Genomic DNA, 26,386 nt, shown 5'->3' with positions numbered 1-26,386 from the left:
CTCTGAGCCAAGTGAGAGCATGGGTATCGTTCAGTAGAACTGAATCATCTGCAAGAAATAATGCCAATGCCAGTGCTACATCACTCATCAGTAGATCCACGCAGCTGGTAGTGGTAGATGTCTACAATGCAGCAAGTGAGCAAGCTGGATCTGGGTCGAGTTGCTACAATCATGACTGTAGACCAGGGACTCCCTGCTGTAGACCATTGGTAGACTGTAGTCTTGTAAGTAACTTAGTTGTAGATCTACACTAGACTACAGTACATCCAGACCATACTACCCATGTACTGTGATGTAGGATAAAACACGGTCAGTTTCACCAAGACTAAGGCGAGACTGGCAAGCCACGACTCTGACAGTGACACCATAATTTTGCCACTGTACTTTGGCTTGCGCGGACGGAGCTGCGCCGGAGGTCCATGGCATATTATGCCATGGACCTCCGGCGCAGCTCCGTCCGCGCAAGCCAAAGTACAGTGGCAAAGGGGTGCTGGCTAGTACTACAGTAGTAGCACGAGGTCCCTATGAAAAGCGCGAAATCGACGGGTCAAAGGTTGTAACTGGTAGCAACCGGGGGGTAACTCTGGGTACAGCAGTACACTGTACAAAGCGCAGCCACAGAACTGCTCCGTCGTCCTCGGATCGGACCGTCGGGTGTGAAGATGCTGGGCAAAATGCTCGTTTGAGGACGCCACATTTTCTCGGCATAGGCAGTAGGCATGTCCCCTGCTTTGGTTTGGGAGCAATGTCGATAGTTCCGACAATTCGCTATCACGGACGTTGGCGGTCGCTGGTTGTCACTCACATCTGTAGTGTGTGTAGGTGCGCACGAAGGTTGCTATCTCAGAGGTAACTGGTTCGTGTGCTGCTGTATCCGAAGTCAGCATAATTAATTATAATTTTATCAGTATCTCGATCAGAGCACTCAGTCGATACGTCTTTGTATTCGAAGCGATAGTAGGCTTGCTACTTTTCTTCAATTCGCCGGATTGTATCTTGGCAAATGGCCTCAACGGTTGCGCGCACAGGCACACGGCATCAGCGCGGTGAAGTGACGGCAGGCATGCGACCATCTCGCAGTAGTACTAGCTTGACTGGTAAGCGACGAATACGCGTCATCCCCGAGCCGGACTTCCAGAACCCGTATCGCCATGAGTTACACTGGACAGAGAACAAACGAGTAAAGGTAAGCAGATCAGGCAGCATATCAGTTTTATTTTGTATGATTCAGTTAGCCGCGGACTCATGCACTACAAGTAAATAGTTTGGAGTACATGTACAATGTTTCATGCTTTCTCATCAGGCAAAGTACAAGCAATCAGAACCAAGAAAACCGTTGAAATTTATCATCACAAACAGTGAAAACCATTACAAGTTACAACTAAGTGATACATAGTTACATACTATAGAGGCATTTTCTTCGTTCCATTCCAATTTTCAGTGTATTTGCCATTATTTCGTGCGTTGCCCAATCGCTTTGACCACTTCGTGGTGGGTCTGATCTACTCACCTCCCACCGCTTAGGAGCTGCATCTGCGCCTTGATCCAAGAGGGTGGTGGCATTCCTACGAATGCGGAAAACTGGGCCTCTGGCCGAGTCTCACGCCAACCATGATTTTTTTGCCCAATCGCCAAAACATTTCACATAATTCCGTCAGAATCGTGCTAACTTCTAGTATGCACGAAGAACTGGTCGACACCATAAAAAGTCGGGCACATGGGATATGAAAGAGATGTACTTACAGTTTGAATTTGGACCGTCTACTGCAGCCGGCTGTGTTTATGAATGAGCAATATGGTGGTAAAGACATGCTTATGGTTTGTATCTACCCCCCCCCCCTCCCTCCTCTCTCTCTCTCTCTCTCTCTCTCTCTCTCTCTCTCTCTCTCTATCTCTCTCTCCTGCACTCGTTCATCCTTCTGTCTTTCCTTCCTTCTGCCCATCTGTCTGGGCTGTGAACGTTCTCTGTAATCCAGTTGATACTTGGTGCCATCTTCCTCTTCCCATTACGCCTTATGACACTACTGTTCCTAACGTTCTGGGTGTACGTGGTGTGTGTACCGGCTACATGGGGGCTCGGCTCCTCTCCCACCAGTCATCTCAAGCCATTGCAGCAGTGAGTACTGTGTCATACATGTCTACATGATGACTGTTCAGATACATGGGCATATCACACATGCATGACTCCAGTCGATGTTGACAGTACAATGTACATAGTACATTGTGGATTGTACCGGGTATAAGTCGGTCCCCCATACTTGTGGCCTCAATTATGTCCTAGTTCAGTGGTAGTTAAACCACGGTTGTAAGTCAACTATCACATACCTGCCAAGTACAGACAGTGCTTTTCCGGGATCGTCAATGCAAAATCACGGGATTTGCCTCATTTTTTGGGGATACCGGTAACCTCCCCCATTCCCTCAACTAGTGAACATGACTACTAAAAGTTGACCTTTAATGACCTTGAAACCAAACTAAAAAAAGTGATAGCATACCTGCCAAGTATCCCGCATTTTTAGATGACCTCCCGAAATCCCAAAATTCTTCTCAAATATCCCGAAAAGTTGAAAAAATGAGATGAACTGCAGTCTTGACGATTTCCTGGCATACTGCATGCAGTCAGGCATGGATCTCGGCCACAACACTGAAAAGGAATGGTTACGCACAGTTTGTCCTGGTGCAGTGGTGACGATATGTAAGTTCTCATCTCTGAAAGGCTTTATGGTACATATATAATATACATGTTTACATCACAAGTTATTTAATCAATGACGTCACCATAGAAAGTTGAAAATGAATGAATCATGAAAAAAGTTGACATACCGGTATACTAGTAACAGTTAGCTACATTGGTACTGAGCAGTGGTGAATAGCAGCATGGTTGAGTGTTAGGCTTAGCTTCATTGACATGTCTAGTATATATGCACTCCTTACTCTTTGCCTTTGTGGATGCAGGATTCTGGTGAGGAATGTCCTTCGCGGTATCATCGGGAGGCTGATTGCCCCCGTCCTGGGGTTCTACCACCCGAAGATAACCGGGACACGGGCATCGCACAGAGATGCCCCGTTCACTGTCATTGCTCCGCACACGTCGCTATTCGACGTGATCATGTCTGGCGTATACACTCCTGGATCGTACGTGTCACTGCTGCATATGCGTGGCCTGCCGCTCGTGGGCAGTAAGTTCATTGGATGAGTTCAGGCGTTTTGGTCTTCCCAGTCTGATGTGACTGTATCGTGTGATGATGATCAGTAGACCAACCGTAACATAATTACTTTTCGCTCTGCAATCTCCATTGCTATAAAAGCATCAATTGTGTCATAGCTAAATGTGCTTGTAGATGCCTATTGCAGTCTCGGCTACTGACATTCAAAAGGTCACGCACCTCAGTTCTCTGTTTCATTTTACAGCTCTGATGTCTGTTGCTGAGATGGTCTGGGTGGAGCGAGATGCAGAACGAGGGGTGGATGCTAGCAGCACGTCTTCTCGCCAGGCAATTGAGGAGAGGCTAAACTCGCCGAAGCGATGGCAGTCCATTGTCGTGTTTCCGGAAGGTAAGGCACCTCCTGGCGTTCTTGCGCTGTTGCTGATAGATACAATGTACATTTACTTCTGCATTGTGACCCTTTACTAGGCACCCGACATGCGTGTTCTTGATAACTATTAACGTTTTCCTACACCATGCAACACACTTGTACTATTATTCAGGTAGCCTCGGAGACACAGACAGAGAGTAAGAGGGGGGGGGGGGGGGGGGAGACAGAGAGAAACAGAGACCGATATAAAGATACAAAGAGAGACAGACAAAGATGGAGACAAGAGACAGAGACAGACAGAGGGAGACGGGGGCTCAGTGGAGAGGAGAGAGACAGAAACAGAGACAGAGGGAGTCAGAGAGTCAGAGAGAGAGAGAGAGAGAGAGAGAGAGAGAGAGAGAGAGAGACGGGGGGGGGGGGGGAGACAGAGAGAAACAGAGACCGATATAAAGATACAAAGAGAGACAGACAAAGATGGAGACAAGAGACAGAGACAGACAGAGGGAGACGGGGGCTCAGTGGAGAGGAGAGAGACAGAAACAGAGACAGAGGGAGTCAGAGAGTCAGAGAGAGAGAGAGAGAGAGAGAGAGAGAGAGAGAGAGAGAGAGAGAGAGAGAGAGAGAGAGAGAGAGAGAGAGAGAGAGAGAGAGAGAGAGAGAGAGAGAGCCGGTTGCACTCGTTCCTACGTAAAAACGTACAGCACGTTTCAATGAATCTGTGTTCAGTGACCTCCGCATAGCGCACATGAACTTGAGTGAAGTAAACTGGTCTTTGAGAACAGGTGACCGTATAACCAGGTAAACATGCGGCATCATGGCGTGGGTCTGGTTGGTCCGGTTAGGTTCTACACCAGTGCTTTAATAATACCGCTCTGCACTGTACTTGTTGCCTGACTGCCCAGACATGGGGGTGCTTTCCTTTATCATCTTAACATGTATGTGCTGCAGGCACTGTTCATGCACCGGGAGTGCTCATCAACTTCAGGCCAGGTTAGTATTATGTCCATCATAATCCTGTTCTACTTTGCAATAGCCTTAGGAATGATGTTCTGCTTGCATATCAGTTCTGAACACATTCGAAACTTAAGTGTACGTGCCTACGTCATTCATGCTTTGTGTGTGTGTGTGGGGGGGGGGGGGGGGGGTACTCGAGGGCTTATGTCAGAAAGGGAACGATGTAAAAAGCCGGACTAGTCTGCACACAGACACGGCTTGTTGGAGACCGGCGGCCTGGGATAAAGTCCTGCGCCATTGTTGTCTCCTTCGACTACATGCCAGGGTGGACATTCCTGTTACTTGAACTACTACTTCAAAATCGAAGTATCATCATTACCCTATTTGATCTCTATTCCATTCTCGGATGGTGAGCCAATTAAATTATGGTGACTCGCTGACTGTATAAGATCTAGTTACGTTGGTGGACAGTTAGTCAGAACTCGTAACATTTTGTCCTTCTCCTTTTTCTCTATTCCATTCTACACCGCAGGTCTTTTCCTTCATGGTGTACCAGTACAGCCAGTCGTCTTCCGCTTTAAATCCAGTGCAGTGAGTTGAGTTCCGTGGCCCGCTACAAGTGCATCACTGCGTGTCAAACTAAACGGGTGCCTTGATGCTTTTCAGTGCTCGTTCCTATTACGTGCATATGGGAAAGATAGCTGAGTTACAGAGTGAGGGTTGCGCTGGGCAGTGGTGATTGTGATGGGCAAGTACATGTACATTGGATTCCGCCGTTCCCATTTCTTGATAAAGAGGAAGCTTCTAGCTTCTGAAGCGGTTCTTTTCGACATTATCCACATGATTGTGCCGGTGAAAGTTATGCAAGTTTGGGAGCAGTTTTAAAGAAAGGACAGTAGTTATATTGACAATAAAGTTCACCATAAAGTTGACTATGCCCAAACAACTGCGGAACATGACTGAAAAAACCATGTACTGTATCATGTTTCTACTTGTGTGCTCGTGTTACCATTGCAACAGGAATGGACAACTTGGACAGACCCTGATCACAGCCTGTAAGCTGATGAGACAACACACACACACTGGGGATCTTTTCGTATTCGGCTAAAAACAAGTACAATTCGAACTCCCCTCGGAGCACACATAGTAGAGGCACACACTCATATAAACAAGGTCTCCTACAGAGATTTTACGATGATCCTTGAAACCAATTCATATAGTGTGGTGCATGATGCAGTAAGAACTATGCTGTCTGCGTTGTGTAAAGGTCCTAATAAATGTTGTATGACCTTGACAGTGCCGGTCCTGGTTGACCCATGCCATGCCACTGCCCTGCTGCCTGCATTGCTTCATGACCGTGAATCTGCTCTGAACCCTCAGGGTGCAGTTACATGCTGCGGTATCAAAACAGAACTTACCCGTGTTCTGGCTTCATACTTGATAGTGTCTGAGGATTTGCCAATTGATGTACGGTATTTCCTCGATTAATAGACCCGGTCTATTGTTTTTTGAAGAGGGTTGGACCCCGGTCTCTTATTTGGGCATGGTCCATTATTTGAGCGCGGTCCATTATTTGAGCACGGTCCACTATATTTTCATCGGCCCATCGCTGGAAATGGTGGATTTTTAACACGTCATAATATAGAACTTCTATATTATGACGTGTTAAAAATCCACCATTTCCAGCGATGTGCCGATGAAAATATAGTGGACCATGCTCAAATAATGAAAGAAAGCACTAGCCACTACAAAAATTGTAGTTGCGCAACCGAAAATCGCGTCCTTTTTTGATCCACCACGTGCTTTCTTAGTGCGCATGCGCAAAGCGATGAACTCAAATAAGAGACCGGGTCTCTTATTCGGGCATGGTCTACTATTTTTCCGTGAGGCCTCTAGGAGGGTCTACTATTTGAGCATGGTCTATTATTCGAGCATGGTCCATTAATCGAGGAAATACGGTACTTGCATAACCAATGAAGCTTGCCTATCCAGGGGCGTCGCACACGGTACGGCCACTACGGTATTGACCGTACCACTATTTGCCCCAAGTACCCCGTGAATCAAACAAAATGCACTGATTTGGGCTCTAAATTTCCAACATTTTCGGCTCAGCCCCCCCCCCACGAGTAAATTGTACTTCAGGTGGCTGACCGTACCACACTAAAATACCTTCCGACGCTTCTGCTATCAGTTATATTGCATGCCCAAATCTAGTTGCCGGTATGTAGGCATGGATAGTGGTGGCGAGTGAAAATTTAGCCCCATGCACAGCACAATACCGTGGCTGAATACCCCTCCCCCCCCCCCCCCCCCCGCACCATGAACACCAGACTGTACAGTGAATGTGGCTGATCGTGAGCCGGTAGTATCTCACTCGCCATCGCAGTATCTGGAATCAGCCAACGTAGTAACTCGGGTAACACCAACTAGTCTTGTGCCACCAGTTCAGTTTGCAAGTGCAACCATTGCCAGATAGCTTCCGCTTTGCTTGCAAAAGGCTACACTGCGATAGTACAAACAGTTGAAAAGTTGAGATCAAATTTGAGTCTTGCAGGACAGCAATTAAAACCATTTGCCAAAAAACCTCCACCGTGAAAAAAGCAAACTTTCCCCACTCGAAGGTTTCCAGGTTCACAGCATTTGTACTGGGGTATTCAGTGTTATTTACATCATATTCGGTATGCTTCCAATATTGTGCGCAGTAAAACTACCCTAATCCGGGCACTCTGGAACCGAGCCGCACCGTCCGTAACTAGGAATTGACCGTAACTCGAACATACCGGCGTACTTACTGCATGCAAACAACATTATTTTATACCAATCGATAGGTTTTGGGTACGCTTTTTTGTAGAAAAGACAATTTTTGTGACTCTAGATGGGTCAGAAAAGTGCCCGGTAGACGAACGTGCCCGTATTATTGTTGTCCGGATCAAGGGAGTTTTACTGTACATCCCAAATTACATGATCCAATCCATTTCCCGATAGGTACGAGAGCACAAAACGTCACCTCCATGCTCTACTGTTTTGCGCTCTATTTTGATGCAGGTGGATGTCGGTGTTCCACACGTTGTGCCAGTTTGAGAATGAATTTGAAGTTGAGGTACGTCTATTGGCAATATGTGATCGGCAACATGTGCTTGTTCTCTTAGTCAAGCACCGAGGCCTTTGTATCACTAGCGAGTCGTTGACATCAGAAGCTTTGAAAACTCATTGGGTTTGCTGGCCATATGTACCTGTCCTGTTCACAATGACTGGAGGAGTGCAGCCGTCGATGGTATATGGCAGGCCGACCACTAAGGGTATTGGTTTTAAGACTCCACTTGCATAATATCTACATAGTCTATAAACACTATTAAATAGCATGCTATCCGCAGATTGGCTATAATTATAGTCTCTATACAATAATAGCGAGAGTTCCCAGATTGCCTATAGTGCTCAACACCACACGGATGGAGCATTACCACAAAGGCAGAAGAGAACAGAGACAGCCGGCTAGGTCATTGTTGTAACGATGCAATTCATGCACATAGCAAAGTTAAGGAAATCCTCAGACAACTGATAACCTGTACATCATCTGGGTCCAAATTTATACCCAGGCAGGTAGCAGGCCCTGCCCGCCACCACTGTAACTTGACTGTCACCCCTCTTTCTCTCCCTCCTTTTCTCACCTCCCATATAATAACCGACACCATCCGCACCATGTCTCACTAACTAACGTATCACTTGAAATGTCACACTACAGTGCCGCAAAACTATAGACGCGTAGGGTTTTTGAAATATTTCAAATTTGGCTGGAACTTTTTGAGAATAGTTTTCGGAATATTGCTCAGGATCGCTCCACAATTACTCTCATATAGTTTCTAAAGGATTGGATAACAGACGCCCAATTTGGAAATTTTTATGCACAAAGTGATCACAGATTTTATGTGGTATAGATGCTGGCATAACGGTTTTTGCCTAGGTACGCGTCTATAGTTTTGAAATGGACTGTAATGTCGCGCTTTTGCCACCTTTGCGCGCTTTGCCACCTGCTTTTGCGCGCTTTACTCACTTTGCGCGCCCTGTTTTAGCTACCTGCCTGGGTATAAATTTTGACCCAGATGATGTACAGGCTATCAGTTGTCTGAGGATTGCCTTAGCTTTGCTATGTGCATGAAATACAGCGTTACAACAATGACCTAGCCGGCTGTCTCTGTTCTCTTCTGCCTTTGTAGTCTCTATACTATAGTGTATAGCGTGTGTTGACCCCCATTGTATAGACTACCACCAATAATCACGGTGGAAGCTTTACTGGAGATGCAAAACGACTTCAAGTTGTACCTGCACCTGTGTGTGTGTGTGTGTGTGTGTGTGTGTGTGTGTGTGTGTGTATGTGTATGTGTGTATGTGTGTGTGTGTGTGTATGTGTGTGTGTGTCTGTGTGTGTCTGTGTGTGTCTGTGTGCACATGTGTACGTTTGTGTGTGTGTGTGTGTGTGTGTGTGTGTGTGTGTGTGTGTGTGTGTGTGTGTGTGTGTGTGTGTGTGCATTTTCTGACATGCTACAGTACTTGCCAGTATACACACCGAATATGGAGGTAAGGACAGTGTGTGGTAGAGTACAGGGACATGATTACTTTCTGAACTCTATATACCGTATTATCTCTAATATAAAGCACAGTCCTTTATTTTTTCAATGTACCTCCGACCCATGCTATAAATGGAGACGTTCCTTTATTGGAGACTGTTCCATTATTATTTCAACCTCATTTCAGAGGCATGTTGCCATGCCAAATTCATGTGGGACACACACATTTCAGGGGGTTTTCGCCGGTACAGATAATGAATTTACACAGTGTGCTTATAATGGAGACTGAGCACTTTATTTTTTGAATGCCATCCCAAGGTGTTCTATTATTGGAGACGTGCTATTATTGGAGACGTGCTATTATTAGAGATAATACGGTACTGTGGGGCAGGTGACATACCTATTGGAGTGGTTATGTCATCATCAGATGTGAAGAGATCCTCCCTAAAAACCTCATGCGTACTGATCAAAACATTTTAATGTGGTGGATAGGCATCTGAACTGGATATGCAATGCATGCTTCCAATTGCAATTGGTTTCCAGCCGGTTGGAGAGGGTGATGTTAAACATGACCGTTTTCAGGAGGTGCAAGTGCAACATTGCATATTGGTATTATGACCACTGACCAGTATGGATTGCATGCTGGGTGACGGCCTACTTGAGTACGGCTAGGAAAACCAGTGCATAATGTACTGTTCGATCATAGGACCAGTGCCGGTGGCTCATCAAATACATGATGACAAGTAGGGGCTGTCTGCACTCTTCACAATGATCTGCTACAACAGCTGGCCATGCCCTCTTTATTGGCGCGAACAAGTTCAGAGCACTTTGCACGCGTGAGAGTGAAAGGCTCACCTGCACGTTGAAGCTGCTCGTTGGTACTACAGAAATCAGCAGCGAGCTGCTGGTCATTCTACCGCTGTTCTGGCACTGCTGCGATATGTAAGGTACTCAGCACATAGACTACTTGACCAGCATGCATGGTGATCACCAATTGTGACCTGTGCATCATGAAAGTGGACTGGTCTAAAAGTGTTGCCAACTTCTGTTCAACGCATTCTCCATGCTGGGGCGAAATCGATGACAGGTTTGGAGAACGTACTGCACAGAGTTCAGTGACCGAGTGTAATGTGCATGCTTGAGCCTTGCATACACCAACCTGTCTCCAGAAATCTATACTATAGTCCATTCATAAAAAAAGATGACATTCTTGCTTTTTGCCATAAATGGATCCATCTTTGAGAGAAGAATTTTTGCAACCCCCTGTGGGATGCTCTTCCGATTATGTTTCTGAAGTCTCAGTGATTTCTCCATCGGAAAGCAAGCCATATCAAGAATAGAACTACGGCCAGATTTGGTCCCCAAAGCACTGAACTGGGAAAAAACATGTAAAATCTAGGCCCTTTGACTCAACTTGCAACATTTTGCGCCGGGTTCGGACCCCAGTTCAGGTACCATTTTTGGCTCTTTTTCAAAATTCTTATTTATGCGGCACTGCACCATGTACGAATAAAACCACCAACATCACCAAATACGGGACAGGGCGGATCCAGGGGGGGGGGGGGGGGGGGGGGGGGGGTTCGAACGAACCCCCCTGATTTTTTCCCACCATAGTTCGGGTGTGATCACTAACCCATGCTCGTGCATGCGACGTGCGCGCCCCATGCTATGGCCTAGTCGGCCCAGGCCAGAGCGGTCCGCTAGCTATGCACCTAAGCCCTTGGTAGATCTACAATGACGTTGTACATTGTTGTCTTGAACATAGCCAGCAATCGCATGTCATCACGTACATTCAAAATCAACATAATTTTGCGAATCGACCTTTTTTTCAGGATCACTTTTCAACGAAGACGAAGCAAAGTCGGCCGAACGAAGCCTAGAGGAAGAAAATCATCCTCTCCACTTCACCATCACGATACTGACATAGATACGAGATGAAACAACTAAAAAATCCACAAGAAAACTGTACGGCCATCATCGCGCTGACTTTGGTCTGACTTTGGTCTGAGAATTTCTATCACGATCAAAAATGTACGAGGAGCACTCAAAAATAAGCCACAGACGTACCTTTATCGCTCTCTACTCCTCAAGTTTTCAAGGCACAAAAGTCGACTCTCCACTTTCAAACCAGGAACTAGACATACCAGTGGTCCTTTTCAGCTGCTCCACGAGCGCAGGAAATGTTCACCAAGGGGCGCAGAGCAGCATCCATTCCAGAAAAAGAGCTAAAATACGAGTGAGACTGCATACCTGAGTACATGAGTACATGTATGAGTACATGCAGAAAATAGTCAATTTCAGCGTTTCTGCTCCAAACAGCAACTAGCTGCGACTAGAAACAAAGATTACACCAAAGGATCAAACAACAACCATTTTCTGCATTTTTTTGCAGATGGCTTCCTTGTGCTTGGCCCAGCACGCCAAAAATCACACCTCGAAGGAGTACAAAAATTACAACTCTCAGATGTCCTCGATTGCTGGCCATGATGTAGAAAAGTAAAGTAGATCTGCACAGAATGTACAGCTACGCGTTCGCTTCGGAGAAAGAGGTGCATGCATTTGTTGAGCTGCTGCGGAAACTTCGGAAGTAAGTATTAGTTTCAAATACTAGTTTCTGAATTGTGGCCGTGCAGTGCTGTATTGTCGTCGCGGCTCGTGCTTTTTGAGCTGTCTTAGAGTTCGTCGAAGCGTCTAAAAGAGGCAGGCTCAAGACCAGCTGCCATTGAATTTTGGTGACACTCCAAAGAAAAGTGTAGCCACTAGTGTCGAAGGTAAAACAAAGAGCGAAACTTTGAAAATCACCTTCAAGTTCAACGTCCCATCATCCAATAACCAAAATTTCTCCGAACTGGGGACAATTATGACTGAGACACGAAAGATGCAGGACGCCTGCCTTATGGAACCTACTGTACAATGGAGTCAACATCGGGCGGCTCGGAGTACAATACTACGGACAATTATTACAGACGAGCTGCTGGAGAAAGTACCAATCAGCTACCGTAAAAGTCTGTAAACGAGAGAGCTTGGAAGCTCAGGGCCCTACGCTATGCTTTGTTGCCTAGCTCATCGTGCATGTTGTTAGAACTGATGGAAATGCTTTTTCCTTTGATTAGCTACATCATTGTATTGCAAAAACGTTTCAATGAGATACTGAAGTACAAGTAACGTCTTTTGCATAGCTATGGGACCGGCGCTGACTTTGCCGATCACGAGCGTTCTGGAGTGGACGGGATGTCTGTCCTGACGTTTCCTGGGACCGGCGCTGACTCTGCCGATCACGGGCGTTCTTCTTCTTCTTCTTCTTCTTCTTCTTATTATTATTATACTGACGGCAACTAACATCCATTCTGATTGCATTTACTCGTCTCCCTACTTCGTTTTTTTCTTCAGAAAATCTCCCCATACAGCAGGGAGTTTACATAATATGACTCCCTGCTATAGATCTAAATGACTGTATATACGTTATAATTATGATGCTATCGGCCTACATGCGATTCCCGGGCTGGTCGACAGGCGGCCCAGCCAGCCTGCTAGTGGGATCTCGGCCTCGCACACAAACCCACAGAAAATGTTACTGCACGGAATGCATTCCCCCGATACACTTCGCATATATACTCATTCTCTTGATGGTACCGTACTCTTGATGGTACGGGACAGGTACGGGATAGCGCTAGGCATATCGATGGCACAAACAAACAAAAATATTGTGGCCAGCTGTCTTTGCTGGTACGGTACAGTACGGGACAGATACGGGATAACGCGAGGCGTGACACAAACAAACAAACAAACAAATAAACAAACAAACAAACAAACAAACAAACAAACACCAAATTAAAACTGTGTGGACCCTGGCTAGCGCCAGACGTTACTGAAGTAACGTCTTCTGCATAGCTACGGGAATAAGTACGTATTTACTTTCGAATTTATAAAAGTCCGTAAATAAGTACGTATTTACTTTCGAATTTAGTGACCACACCCGTACTAACTTTCGGGCACGAACAACTTTCGGACCTGACTTGTGTGTAGTGGAGAAGTCATTTTCATGTCGATGTACATGCTACGTGCTGCATGTGCGCACCGTGCCGGTACTTATTTCGGGCAGTATGTTTATCGGGCTTGACTTGACTTCAGCAGACAGAGCCAAAAGAATGAAGGGGGTATTTCTTTCGGGCAGGTACTTATTTGCGGACTTTTACGGTTTTCTGCGGCAAAGAAATTGAAATTTTCTTCCTTGTGCTGCGTGTCTTCAATAATGTTTAAGCCGCAGAATGTTGAAAATAGGGGTTCAGTCGTCCCTCTCTAATCCGGCACTTGTTTATCCAGCACCCTTGCAAACCAGCACACTTTCTGGCAAAACGGATTTTTTCAGTTCATTTTCTACGCTTTAATCTGGCACTTGAATTCCGCCTCCAGCAGCGATTTTCTGCAACAAATCACTCAAACTGTGCATAATTCGATTTTCTAATCCGGCAGTTGTACATCACATACTGTCAAGGAGCATTGTAACATACACAACACATGTCAAGGGCGTCGGAACCGCACCGGCCGGGGCGGCTATGCCGCCCCACTTTTTCGGCGTTTTATTTTATTTTTATTTTTTTAAGCACACTGCAACAAAGCGCGATGATCTCAGCGCAAACGTGGCAAATCCTTGTCCCCGATCGTGGTTTGTTGCAGAATCAAAAGTCCATGTACACTGAAATGGCACCAAATGCCTGGGAATGCTTGCAATTGGCTTCAATTTTTGAATTTTTTTCCCGGGGAGGGTAATGTTTGTCCCCAATCGTAGCATCTTCTTGGTTTTTTGCAGAATCAAAAAGTCTTTCATTGTAGTTACCGTACACTGAAATGGCACCAAATGCCCGGAAATGCTTGCAATTGGCTTTAATTTTTGAAATTTTTTCCCGCGGGAGGACCCCCCGGACCCCCCTTCCACGGCCGCCCCACTTCAAAAGTCGTTCCGACGCGCCTGCATGTAACATACACTTGGGAATATCCTATGCTAGTGCATAGGATATTCCCAAGTGTATGTTATAGACATGCATTCCACAAAGTACTTGGATTGACACAGAAAATTGGTACGTTTTGACGTACGACACAAACATGTATGTTTTAATAGGTGGGCCGGGTTGGAGGGCAGGATTTGATAATCCAGCACCCTTGTTTATCCAGCAGAAAATTCCGTTGCAAAAGGTGACGGATTAGAGAGGGACGACTGTACTGAAGTTACATTTTTAATTAGTGCTGTACCGATAACGCGAACGCGTGAACTTGTTAAACATTGTGTATGTCATCATTTCGTCATTGTGAGTAGGGTGGGAAAAAATTGAACCCCCCTTGGACAAATCCTGGATCCGCCCCTGCGGGAGCCTAGCAGAGCCAGAGCTAGCCTTTTCATGAATGTACGTACTGTATATAGAAGTATTACATTAATTAAGCAGTCCACAACTCCACATGAATGAAATAGTGACCTCATCATATTACTCTATAGTTTAAAACTTGAAGTCATCGGGATACGAATGTGGTTACTCCAAATATGGGAACAGTGTGATAGAAATTGGTCCCCTGATATTAGGAACCGTGAAAAGAAAGCACAGGAATATTTTAGAAATACTATCTGCAACATCCATGGACCTGCGTCCCCGTCGACTTCTCTTCTCACCGCATTCATCAGGGCTCCTCCGGCTCCTATGGCTCTTCAGGCTCCTCTTCCTCCTCCTCCTCCTCCTCCTCCGGCTCCTCAGGCTCTTCCCACTCTTCGGGCCCCTCCCATTCACCCTCCGTCACCTGCGGCCAGGTCCCCTTTGTCGGGATTTGCTGTGGAAACAGTCCACCTCCTCCTCCGACTTCCGGTTCCTCGGTTTCTTCCGGTTCCTCGGTTTCGGCGGGCTCGGTTGGTTCTGGCGCCTCCGTCTCCTCCACTTCGACGGGCTCCGTTGGCTCAACAAGGTTAATGCGTTCGACTGGCTGGGCAGCCTGTGGTCCCAGACCAGTTGACTGAGCCGTATCAGCAGCACGGCACTGTGACACACTTCTGAGCACGCGTCCGAGCATGTTGACTAGTCCAAAGCCGCAGCGACACCGTCTCCCCCACTTTCCAGCAGCGCTCCTCCTGCACGCACAGCACAGCAGTACAGCAAACAGAATGTTGTGTTTGGTTGTACCAGTCTCTGTGGTGCCAGTCTGCAGTGCTGTTAAGCATACTGCCTTTTAAATAGCATTCACACATATCATAATGGATCATTAAGGATTATCCACGGCCAATCTGAACACATTCTACACGGCGGTACATATGTTGACTCTATGACTTAACCCCCTGCCCGAAATCCATACAATGACTTCAAAACTGACAGAATGCACATGCCACGCGACGCATGTGTACACGTAAACACACAACCACTTTGCCAGGTACACATACACACACGCACACGCGCGCCCATGTCATCTTACACATTCTGGCATCTGCAGTTGCTGTTAGACTGCTCGGATGTCGATGTGGGTGTGCGGCAGCTGAAGTAGTATGCCAACCTCTTGTTCTCAGTGCATTCCGAATCTTGTTCTGCCGGACAGCAGAAATGGCCGAGGCGATTGGCCATGCAGACTTCGTCTTCAAGACACGTGAATTGGGTACCACATTCTCCTGCAGTGTCGCGGAGATGAGGAAAGGAAAAAACAGGGGGCGTTCAAAATCGAATTTATCGTGTGGTTGCCATGAAGTTACTGAAAATGTCTTCCGCTTCCCAAAGCACTTACCCAAGCTCAACGCCACTTGTGTCACAGTGTGTGTGTGTGTGTGTGCGTGCATGCGTGCGTGCACGCGTGTGTGTGTGTGTGTGTATGCGTGTTTGTGTGTGCGTGTGTGTTAACACATTCAACAGACAGGGAGAGAGAGATAGAGCACACATTCTTCTTCTTTCACAGTTGTTTTTCAATCGCCCTTCTCACAAAAGCTACTGTACTCAGCATGCAGGCCGCGTCAGCCTTTCAAATTCACACCATATCTGCTCATCGTCGACAGGTGTGTGAAGTCCAAGTACATCAAAGTTGATACACCGTATTGTTACCAGTCGGTTATAAAATATAATACTTCAAGTAATTATATTCTGGCCGAGAGGGAAGCTGCGATCCACTAACTCCGAGGCCAGTCACTGCTCATCTTTGTCACCCTGAACGATGTGGGTGGCACTCATGGAAAGTTCCCACTACAGTCTGTATCGGCTATAGCGTACCCTTTTGATTTCCGTGATTTTATCACTATAACCGATGCATCACTATATGCGATACGATCGATTTTTTCGATCGACACATGAAAGGCAAGGAAATACTTCCAGCATGGCGTTTTGACAAATGAGCATGCTGCATAGTTAACAGTGCCCGCATTTCCATAAAAAAATTCTGTTATGTACTTGTACATGTATCACTATCAAAATAAGCAACGTGAAGAAAGTAACAAAATAGGGCCTTTGATATTATTGCAACATGTATTTTAAAGTTATCACTATAGCCGATAATAATGCAGTGTGTTGTGCATGTTTTGATTCTTTATTGCCATCATAATATCCGATATATCATTACATCCGATAATATTGGTTATAGTGATATTTGTACTGGATAAAATACGTTTTGCTTTTGATATTTCGTACCAATATCACTGTAGCCGATATATTCTTATATCCGGTCACTCTATAGCCGATACAGACTGTACTTGTACATAGAAAGAAAAGAAAAAATCGCGGTTCGCGCGAGACTCGGCTGGAGACCGAATTTCCCGCACCCACTGGGACGCCACCACCCTCTTGGATCAAGGCGCAGGTTCAGCTCCTTAGCGATGGGAGGTGAGGAGATCGGACCCACCACCAAAGTGGTCAAAGACCGAAAATACCATTCAATGCATCCATACGTAGCACACTGTGAAATAGAGGTACTGCAGTGCATCCATGCTTGCGGAGGCTTTCACCACCAGAAGCAATATACTCCGACTGGGATAGCAGGCTATTTCTAATTCTCTTGAAGTGAAGTCCTCGATATCTCCGCGAAGCTAAAGAGCCTTTTCCCGGTGGTTTTTGTGTGACAATGCCAAGAGTTGTCAGGTGTACATTGTACAGGCATATTGTCGAGATATCACCACTGCAGGTCTACAGGTCTACAGGTCTACAGGCGCCTGTTAGTAGACAAACCCGTGGGTTTCAACATTTTGTCTTACAAAAATGAGTTCAATATCTACAGTAAAACCTGGTTTAAGCGACCACCCCACGGTGCAAGCAAAAGCGGTCGTTAAAGCCAGGTGGTCTTTCGAACCAGGTCCCGCAGTGCGTGTGTAGAACTGCCGGTGCATGGAAAAACGGTCGTTAAGAGCAGGTGGTCGCTAAACCCAGAGGTCGCTTACACCAGCTAGGTTTTACTGTACTTTTAAATTAAAAAAGAGGTTTACATAAGTTTACTTTTTAAGTACAAGTTACTAGTATCCGTTTTGTGCAACACTAACGGTTATAAGCAGAGTACTGGTGAGTCAAAATGTGCAACAACTCTACTTTTTGAAACTCGGGTATTGAGCCAATAATAAATGTAGGAAAGAGAAAGGACATTATGGAAACTCTGTCAGTTTTGTGCCTAGTTGTTGCACTTTCTGACTGTATAATTATAGTATCTAGTTACAGTGGTGGAGAGTTACTCTAAACTCGTTTCCATATGTCCTTTTTCTTTTCTACAACTCTACTTTTATCTAGGTTTATGTACTGTCCAGACTAGCACATTTTCTGTTGTTTTACATTATTCATATTGTATCCGCTTCAGAAATGATGTTTCCTCATTATAAGACAATCTGTTTCCTGGACCCCTGTACAAGAAAACCCGTTATTAGACAATTTGTCCATTGGACCCCGATACAAGACCAAGTGAAACATCGATCTAGCTATCCATGGCCATTTGCTTTGCCTTGTAATACAGGAATCAAACCTATGGGACTGCCGAAGGTGACATTATAACAAATTTTGTCTACAAACAAACTTTCTCTAATCCGGACCTGCATGTACGACTGCTAAATGCATTTCTTCGGGGGATTTTGGATTGCTGTCTACTAATATTGTTTGTCTTGTTGAATTATTTAGTCTTGTAACCAATGTTGTGCTAAGGAGGGTAGTAGACAGGCGCGTGCTCGGCAATAGGCAAGGGGGGCACGTGCACCCCCCCCCCAAAATTTTCAATCTGGGTAATTGCAATTGTAATGTATGCAAATATGCTCTAAAATTCAAGAAAGGTTGCAAACAAATTGCAGAAAATTGCCGGGGGGGGGGCTCCCCTCGGCTCCCGTGTAGTTGGGGGCCGAGCACGCCCCTGGTAGACCTGTACCACGGTTTGCAAGTGCCTCAGTACCTCGATTGACACCAGCACGCTCCGGGCACTCTGGCTCTTCGATTTGACGCCGACCACGCACCATAAACCTTCTGCAGCAGACTGCCATTCCGTTCTGCTCCGTGCAAACCTCTTCTGGACCGCATCTCACCGTGTCGCAGACATCTGAAGAGCACATAAACGCGTGCCCATGCACACACACAAACACACACACACACACACACACACACACACACACACATACACACATCCATATGTCCTGTCTGTGTCGACCCGCTGTGTTCTGTAAAGATGTTGTGGTCCCAGTGGTGCCACTACAACAACCAACAACAGCAAACGCGACTCTAGAAAATTTTAGCAGAACCGTAAATACGACGGGGCAGCAGAGCTGTCACATTCAGAAGAAAGCCTGCGGATGGAACAGCAAGCTTGAATTAGTTCACCCAAACACAAACTTAACGCCAGCAAGTATGGTATATAGAAAACCATGAACAGTAGTAAATTGTACCGGTATTGTACATACCAGATATCATGGGACAGACGGGGCAAGTGCGACACCTGCCTGAAACAAATACGGCTGGTCTGGAACAGGACTGGATGACTGTCGGGCCACACTCCAGGGTAGGGCATGCTGTGGGAAACAACCGTGTTAGAACATAAACACACACACATACGCGCACACACACACATACACACACAGATACCGACGTATTCATGTACACGCCATACACCTTGACCTTTGACGCCCATCGCCGGAGGCGATGATAGCAATGCTACGGCAGAAGCCATAGCAACTTGTGCTGGGATTGCACCATTCAACAGCTTGCAAGGCTGAAGAATTGACCGTCACTATTCAGCCTGGTCTACACCATACAGCTATTTTGAAGTGACTTTCTCTGGCCAGTGAATCCCTATTTTTGGTCTTTTCAATTTTTTTCCCGCACACACATCACACCACATACTCCGGCATGCACTGGCTGTTGGTAACCACCCAGGAGAATGAAAGGAAAGTCAGGAAGAGTCTGAGAAGAGAAGAAAGACGTGTGTGACCATAATCGTCGGGAATCGAACCCGCAATCTATCGATTGGAAATCGCTGCACATACCACTGCACCATATGTGTGACCATAATCGTCGGGAATCGAACCCGCAATCTATCGATTGGAAATCGCTGCACATACCACTGCACCATATGGGACACACACACGCACACACACATGCAGGCACAGATATACTGACGCATTCATGTATATTCCATGCACACCCGTACACACACACACACACACACACACACACACACACACACACACACACACACACACACACACATGCACACGCATATGCATATGCACACAGCCATGCACGTACACACGCATGACACATGCAACATGCTGTTCTGAATGTCTGTTGCCAGAGAACTAAGCATGTCCGTTTCTGTAGTGTAGTGGTTATCACGTGTGCTTCACACGCACAAGGTCCTCGGTTCGAACCCGAGCAGAAACATTTTTTTCAACTTTCAGACCTCAAACCTCAAGCATACTATACCATGCTGTATTCTTGGGAGACCCACTCCCCTTGCCCATCACTACCATGGCAAGGACTACTGTTGCAATACTAATGCCACACTCTTCGGAGAAATAATTTGTTGCATGTGTGCTCATCCGCTGGTATGCCTGTCACTCTCTGCAGGAAAAGGCCAATCCAATCCTCTATGCGCATAATGTGCGCCAGGTGTTTGCAAAGTAAGTGCATACTGCCATGGGCATACTGGTCTAGAGGTAGTGTTGTCTGCACAAGAAAAAACCTGCGTAGACCCAGGTGTCAACTAACGTTATACCCATATGCACATTGCAACAGCATGATCGAACTTCTTTGGGGTTGGAGGGCATGAGGTTAGCATTGCCATGACAATCAGTCTCTTCTCCCTTGATTTCCAAATGAATTTTTCTACGTATATAGTGGAACCAATTACCAAGGGTACGTAAACCAGAGCGGGAAACTCAGCAAGACAGCGTCAATTCGTAGTTCATATGTAGATAATGTTGGTATCAGTGTTGTAAGAACACAAGTCACAGGCCCTAGCAGCAAGTTCCTCAGCCCTAAACTTGAATGTGGCATTACACACTCCGATGCTCTTTGCTTTACCTAGCATCACTTGTCCATGTCAAGCCAACACAACATGAAACGTGCGAGTGTCATGGGATATTTTATAAAGCACTGGGTCTGCCGTGGTTGAACTGGTACTAGTGGCTCGGCGGTTGGATGTATCGTATTTCATATCCATTTGGTGTTCTGTGCCTGCGGTTGTGTCAGTGCACTGAAGGTTCCCTGCACGGAGCACTCCTGCGAGGACACACTGCTAACGGAGTATGCCACCAAGCTGGGTCTGCCCCTGTCGGCCGGCTGCATAGAATTCCGGCGTCTGAGAGAAGACTTTGGGTGAGTTGGAAAACAACAAGTGTGCACCTGGTCACGTTGGAACATGTTTCAGTGGATGCTGAACTCCTAAAACACCGTCTTGGGACAGGAGGGCAGCTGCCGGAATCCCCAAAATCCGGTAATGCCGAAGGAGTGCAGCCGTGACTATGACTTTTCATACCCTGAATCACAAGGGAAATCAAGGCTGGTTTGCCGCTGCTCTGAGTCTCATGCTTACGCAATCACCACCGGGCAACATAGGCAGGCATAACAGCATAAGCATGAAACTCGGAGTACAGCGACAAATTGGCCTTTCCCGTGTTGTTCCGTGTATTACGCTCTGCCTCCGCGGTGTTGAGCACTGTCAGCACACTGCGTCCAACCTCCGGTGACTTTTCATATCCGAATGGCATTGGGTGGCATCTGTTTTTGTTTTCTGTTTTTCAGCATGCTATCTTACAGATTAGTGAAAAGGTTGCTGAAGCACTTCTCAAAGCTGGACTCGGACAAAGATGGCTTTGTCACAGAGCGTGACATGTGCGTGGGAGTTCCCTGGCCCTTTCCGGCGGACGTCAAAAAATGGTTTGCTGATTTCGACACGGCAAGTGCTTGTTTATGGTCGGTGGTTACTTGCTAGGAAGTGAGGACAACCCAGTTTGTTGCTTGTGACACTGTGATATGTGTCTTTTTCTGCAGTGTGCAACATTATCGGTAGTACCAGGGTATTGCAAGCATTTATGGGTATGGAATGATGTGAGGACATGTGAAGCTGTGGTCTTTCCTTGCTTCAGGGGCTGTTACCACCTCAGAAGCAAAGGTTTGGGGAGGGAGTGTTTCCTGTGAGTACACATCGCACATGTACTACTTCAATGACAAATTCGGTTTGTATCGGTATTCACTGACGCTGCTCACTGATCTGTAGAGTGGACGGGGACGTGCATCTTTCCGCGAGTACGTCATTGCATATGCTGAAGTTGTCCATCACCTGGCCCTGGACACGGAACTTCTTCAGCGTGCATTCGAGGTACTTGTAGGACAAACACCTTAGTTGCATACACATGAACATTTAAGTTTTCCGAATCTAAACCATCTCGATGGGGCTAATGGAGCAGTGTTCTTATTGAGCAAAGTTGTTGTCCAACAAAGGAGGAGGTAACCATTGATAGACCTGTTCTGGTGGTAACTGTCATTCTGTTCTTCAAACCTTTCTCTTTTCATTCCCTCAAAATTTTGAATGTCCATTACGATAAAGGACAGTGATTTTGCTGGAGTCCTCACTGGAAAGCAGATTGTACTGTGATCAGTATACAAATCCGAAATCCACCTAGGCTTGCTGGTGCACCTGTAGATAGTTCTTCCGAGTATCCACTGCACTTTCTCTTCCTATGTCTTTTCTCCTCTTTTCCACGCTACCGAAAGGCCCTGAGTGAAGATCCAAGCAGGGCATTGCATCAGACTTCGCCGCGGTGCATCACACTCGTCAGCGTCAAGAGCTTCTTCAGCCGGCAGGGCGGCTACGTTCCCGGCACGCATATAGGATTCCACGGCACACTCTGCCCTGACAGGCAGCCATGCGGACTAGGTAAGTTCTGAGCGTGCGCCGATGATGGCAGCATAGTTCTAGGCAGGAGGGGCAGCGCGATACCCCTACATCACCTTTACTGCATTTTCGGCAATACTAGCCGTTTCGCTTAGTAGCTTGCGAGCGCTAATTTTTCACCCAATTTGAAAAAAAACATCCACACAAGAGCCCTGAAGTGATGTGGCGCGTATTTCACAGACAGGCATTAATAAAGGCTGGCGCTAATTTCCAAAATTCGCCGTGTTACTGAGGAGTACTATTCACGTAAATCTGACAAGCAGATGGAGCCCCGTGCCCGTTCGTAACTTAGTGTCCTCAAACCTGCAACTCAACAACTCTGAACCCTGAGTTTAAAGACTGGACACTACAGTGTTGTTTGCTAGCCTGTACCGGGATGAAGGCAACATTACCGTCCACCCTGCTCTGTGGTGTGCGCAGAGACGTTCTGCAACCGACTGTCCAGATGTCCAGATCTGTACGTGATGCTGGACACACTGATGCACCGTGCTACTGCCGGTGATCTCAACACAGTGCAGTGATGGAAACAGTGCAACTTGAGTCGTCCATCACTAGCGTACTCTTGTCAGTGCTGTCCCCGTTGACCAGAACTGCTAATCAAGAGCTGGACATTGCAGCACGTTGGCACATAGGAACAGAAGCCACCTGGCCTCGGCAGCAAACTTCTATTAGTATCTGGCTGCCATGCTAGATACCTGTGTAATGTGTGAGAGTAGTCATGTGGTTTGCGTGTGTGACTGCTGTGAGTATACATGTAGCTTGCGTGTGTGACTTCTGTGCCATGTTAGTGGATTTATAGAGCCACTGCACCTCTCCTGCATCCCAGCAGCTTATACTTGTAGCATGTTCTGAGACTGATAACTTTACCTAGACGATTATCGTGCACTTTTGTTGTTTGTTGAATTCTCCCTCCGTGATCGAACACTTGAAAAGTACAATTTTGAGTTTATTATTCCAGATATTGTGAATAACGTTAGATGAACAGACCTTTAGGACCACTAGTTTGAAGGCGTTTAGCCGCAAGAACGCATATTCAGCACCGTCATACTGGATCAGACTTCACGAAGGAAAGTGTATTGTACGCATAATAGGGCCACGGTCTTGTGGTATTCGTGTCTTCAACTTTTTTGGTGACTCAGCAGCGTGACCGGTGTTTGTGCTTTGCCTAATTGAACTATAAAAACGGAGAACCCGTTTAAATGTGACGGCCGTGAGAGTGTGCTGCACAGTAGTGTAGGAGGTGGCGAGTGGGAGACGTCCAGACACAGTTGTGATCTACAGCCGCGATGATGACGTCCGGCATTTACTATGAAGATGCATGTAGGATGGCCTTGTGAAGGCCAGTTATTCCAATCAGGCAGGTAGGAGATAGTTTCTCATGTAGGATGATGGAGTGGTATGAACAGCCTCAGCCAGCATGCTGCATTTGCTTCCAAAGCACTAGACATACCACTCCACCCCCAAACCCTACAGCTGCAATGTTTTTGATATCAGATTGATATCAGAGTAATCAGACTGATATCAAGAAAACTACATGACTGTAGTACATACTCTAGTACATCTGAAGGGTTAATGGTAGAATTATTCTATCATTGTTTACAGTTGGCAAATCTCAGATCTCTGTCAGTCAAAGTATGGATTACCCCAGGCCATGTACCTTACTACTGCCTGTTCAAAAAGAGATGGATATTGGAGATTTGAAAACCAGGTTTGGGCTGAATTAGACCTGAAAAGCAGTGAAAACCACAGGTTTCGAATTCAGATGCGGGTTTGGGATATGGCAGACTGTGCATTGGGATTTGTAGCCCCCACGGAGACTACGTGTATGTAAATCTGGCTGGAAAGGTAGCTCCCTTATGGTTGATTTTTGTGACCTCGACTTGAACCAGAAGAGCAACAGGGTCATTCTGAATAATAGCATTGAAAATCCCATACATATTTACTGTGGTTATCACTAGCCGCTGTGGTCTGTGGAAGCAGCATGCTGCTGCTACACTTCAATGCGGGAATGCTCATACTTCAGTAATATGGTAAAAAAGGAGAAGGACAACATGTTACGAGTTATGACTACCTACGTACCTGGCCACCAACGTAACCAGATCTTATTAATTTTTTTGTTGTTCTCCAGGCTTTTTACCATAATTAAATTGGTCCACCATCCGACTTCAACTTCAGCAATATAATAAAAATATTAATACCAGTAATAGCTAGCCGCTTATCTATCTTACCAAGTTGTGCCGGCGGTTTGGTTGGTGCCGGCGGACGTGTCCCGGGAGGTCGGGGTGGCAGGCCCGGTGGCGGTGGCTGGCCAAGCACACCTGCTACAGCTAGAGAGGCCAGAAGGGTTATCACAAAACCCCACTTCATGGTCGCTTATTATAGCTCCGGTTGGCGTTGGTGGATGATCACTGTCGATTCACTGGTAGAGAGATGAAACGACTAACCGTCAGGGAAGCCCACGAGAGTTGCTCTGCGGATGGAGACGGTGTGTTGTTGCTTTTGTCTGTAACAACCCGTAGCCTAGGCATGTTGCTTTCTCCATCGTGATAATAATAAAATTACGAGGCTCCAAGGGGGAATTCCGTGCAACGTGATCCGACATGCGCAAGACCTGTCCATGACGAGGTCGACAGTCATGAAGGCAGGGACATCTTACCCTCAGGGCAGATCTAGAACAGACTGATGGGTTCATAGATGTCGTGAGGTAACGAGTGTTCGAGCCGACACCACGCTCCGCAGCATGCACGGACCAATAAAACATTCGCTGATAGCATGTAACGTTACGCTGTGTCGCTCCGGTGGCCGAAAATGGAGTTGCATCAGCCGATTCTCCGTCCGAGCTAGCTCCGATCCGAGCACCTGTCTGTACTACCAAGAGATGCTATTGAGTCCAAACTGATGACAGTTAGCGGTTAGGGTCTAGAGGACAGAGTTTGTCAGAGTCGTGCTGACAACAATAGGGGACCGCCAGAAAACAATAATATAAACGACACGTGAAATGACATTGTCCACCGTGCGGCACCATGCACGGAGCACATCATTGCGAAAAGGCGCTGACCAATTGCTGGTTTTGAGAGACCGTACTGTGACAACTAGCCATAGGAAATAGCCATTCATCTCGACTGTCAGCAATTAATTTGCTGCTCATCTTTCTGCACGGAATACGAAAGGGGAATTTCCGAAACATTGAACGCAACTTTGCAGTAAGCATGCACCTACTACTAGTACTTCTTTAGTAGGTAGATCTATCTGCAAGCTTAGTACGCGTGGTAGATGTAGCTAGGCTGGAGTATCAGAGTTGATGTCAATGATGATGAAATAAAGCAACTGATTACCAATGGCTGTGGGATTGTGCATGGGGCTTGCAGTGTAGTGGCTCCGGACGAATAGGTAAGGGTTGTACTAAAAGAAGTAAGGTTCGCACGTCCGCGTTACCACCGGCTATGCAATTGCGTTTTAAAGAAACACAACCAGCGTAGAAAGTTTCGCTCATGCCAGGCCACCGCTCTGTCTGTAATACCAGGTGGCAGTTGTACTACTGCCCATGATAAACTCAAACTAGGTTTGTTGAATGTTATCAACGCCGGGCTCCAGATCAGTCTACAGAGGGAGTACATAATCTTATTCCTATAAGTTCTATTTCAAGTGAAGTCTCGCACAATAGCGGCACATGCATGACCCTCCAAAGCCAGTTAGATGGGCGGCTGATTGATTCAGACTGCATACAGCAACCACCACTTAAATTAGCCATTACCGTGGGTTGTTTTGCAAGGTGGCTTGTTCAAGCTGGTGACAAACGTATGCATGAGCACCTACACTACAGAGTTGGTGTTGGCACATTAGAGCATGAATGCAAGGCCAAGCTGAAGGTTAGTTACGGTATCATTGTTATCAGCGATTGTATCAATACCTGCCTCTGATCTGCCCAGTGCTCCGAGGGAGGAGTAAACGCACAATACCAA

General features: G+C 46.4%; 2 protein-coding genes and 1 non-coding gene across 3 annotated transcripts; 2 read left to right on the top strand and 1 right to left on the bottom strand.

Moving 5' to 3' along the window:
• Window positions 1-686: 686 nt before the first annotated feature.
• LOC135817455 (lysophosphatidylcholine acyltransferase 1-like) lies at window positions 687-23,629 on the top strand. Its single transcript, XM_065330645.1, has 15 exons — window positions 687-1,186; window positions 1,977-2,116; window positions 2,956-3,179; window positions 3,412-3,555; window positions 4,486-4,527; window positions 5,024-5,082; window positions 5,512-5,546; window positions 7,537-7,591; window positions 9,037-9,066; window positions 20,096-20,148; window positions 20,720-20,845; window positions 21,272-21,425; window positions 21,747-21,848; window positions 22,244-22,406; window positions 22,845-23,629. Exons 1-15 carry the CDS (start codon window positions 1,004-1,006, stop codon window positions 22,943-22,945), a joined length of 1,611 nt encoding a protein of 536 aa, XP_065186717.1. The 5' UTR covers window positions 687-1,003; the 3' UTR covers window positions 22,946-23,629.
• On the bottom strand, window positions 14,516-24,900 carry LOC135817457 (uncharacterized). The gene is made up of 5 exons (XM_065330649.1): window positions 24,653-24,900; window positions 18,931-19,038; window positions 18,429-18,572; window positions 15,507-15,696; window positions 14,516-15,168 (listed from the first exon to the last, which is right to left on the bottom strand). Exons 1-5 carry the CDS (start codon window positions 24,789-24,791, stop codon window positions 14,745-14,747), a joined length of 1,005 nt encoding a protein of 334 aa, XP_065186721.1. The 5' UTR covers window positions 24,792-24,900; the 3' UTR covers window positions 14,516-14,744.
• Window positions 19,837-19,909, top strand: Trnav-cac (transfer RNA valine (anticodon CAC)). Its single transcript has one exon. It is a non-coding gene; the product is annotated as a tRNA-Val (tRNA).
• Window positions 24,901-26,386: the final 1,486 nt, after the last annotated feature.

The sequence above is a fragment of the Sycon ciliatum genome, chromosome 5 (genome assembly GCF_964019385.1).
Source record: "Sycon ciliatum chromosome 5, ocSycCili1.1, whole genome shotgun sequence".
Taxonomy (NCBI): domain Eukaryota; kingdom Metazoa; phylum Porifera; class Calcarea; order Leucosolenida; family Sycettidae; genus Sycon; species Sycon ciliatum.
The sequence above is the reverse complement of the archived record's forward strand: the minus strand, read 5'-3'. Positions and strand labels throughout refer to the sequence as shown.

Coding starts and splice junctions, on each gene's coding strand:
- LOC135817455 (XM_065330645.1), top strand. CDS start 1,004: ATGGCCTCAACGGTTGCGCGCACAGGCACACGGCATCAGCGCGGTGAA. Junction 2,117..2,955: donor CATCTCAAGCCATTGCAGCA/GTGAGTACTGTG, acceptor TTGTGGATGCAG/GATTCTGGTGAGGAATGTCC. Junction 22,407..22,844: donor CAGGCAGCCATGCGGACTAG/GTAAGTTCTGAG, acceptor TGGTGTGCGCAG/AGACGTTCTGCAACCGACTG.
- LOC135817457 (XM_065330649.1), bottom strand. CDS start 24,791: ATGAAGTGGGGTTTTGTGATAACCCTTCTGGCCTCTCTAGCTGTAGCA. Junction 19,039..24,652: donor CAAACCGCCGGCACAACTTG/GTAAGATAGATA, acceptor TGTTTCCCACAG/CATGCCCTACCCTGGAGTGT. Junction 18,573..18,930: donor CGTCTGTCCCATGATATCTG/GTATGTACAATA, acceptor TGTGCTCTTCAG/ATGTCTGCGACACGGTGAGA.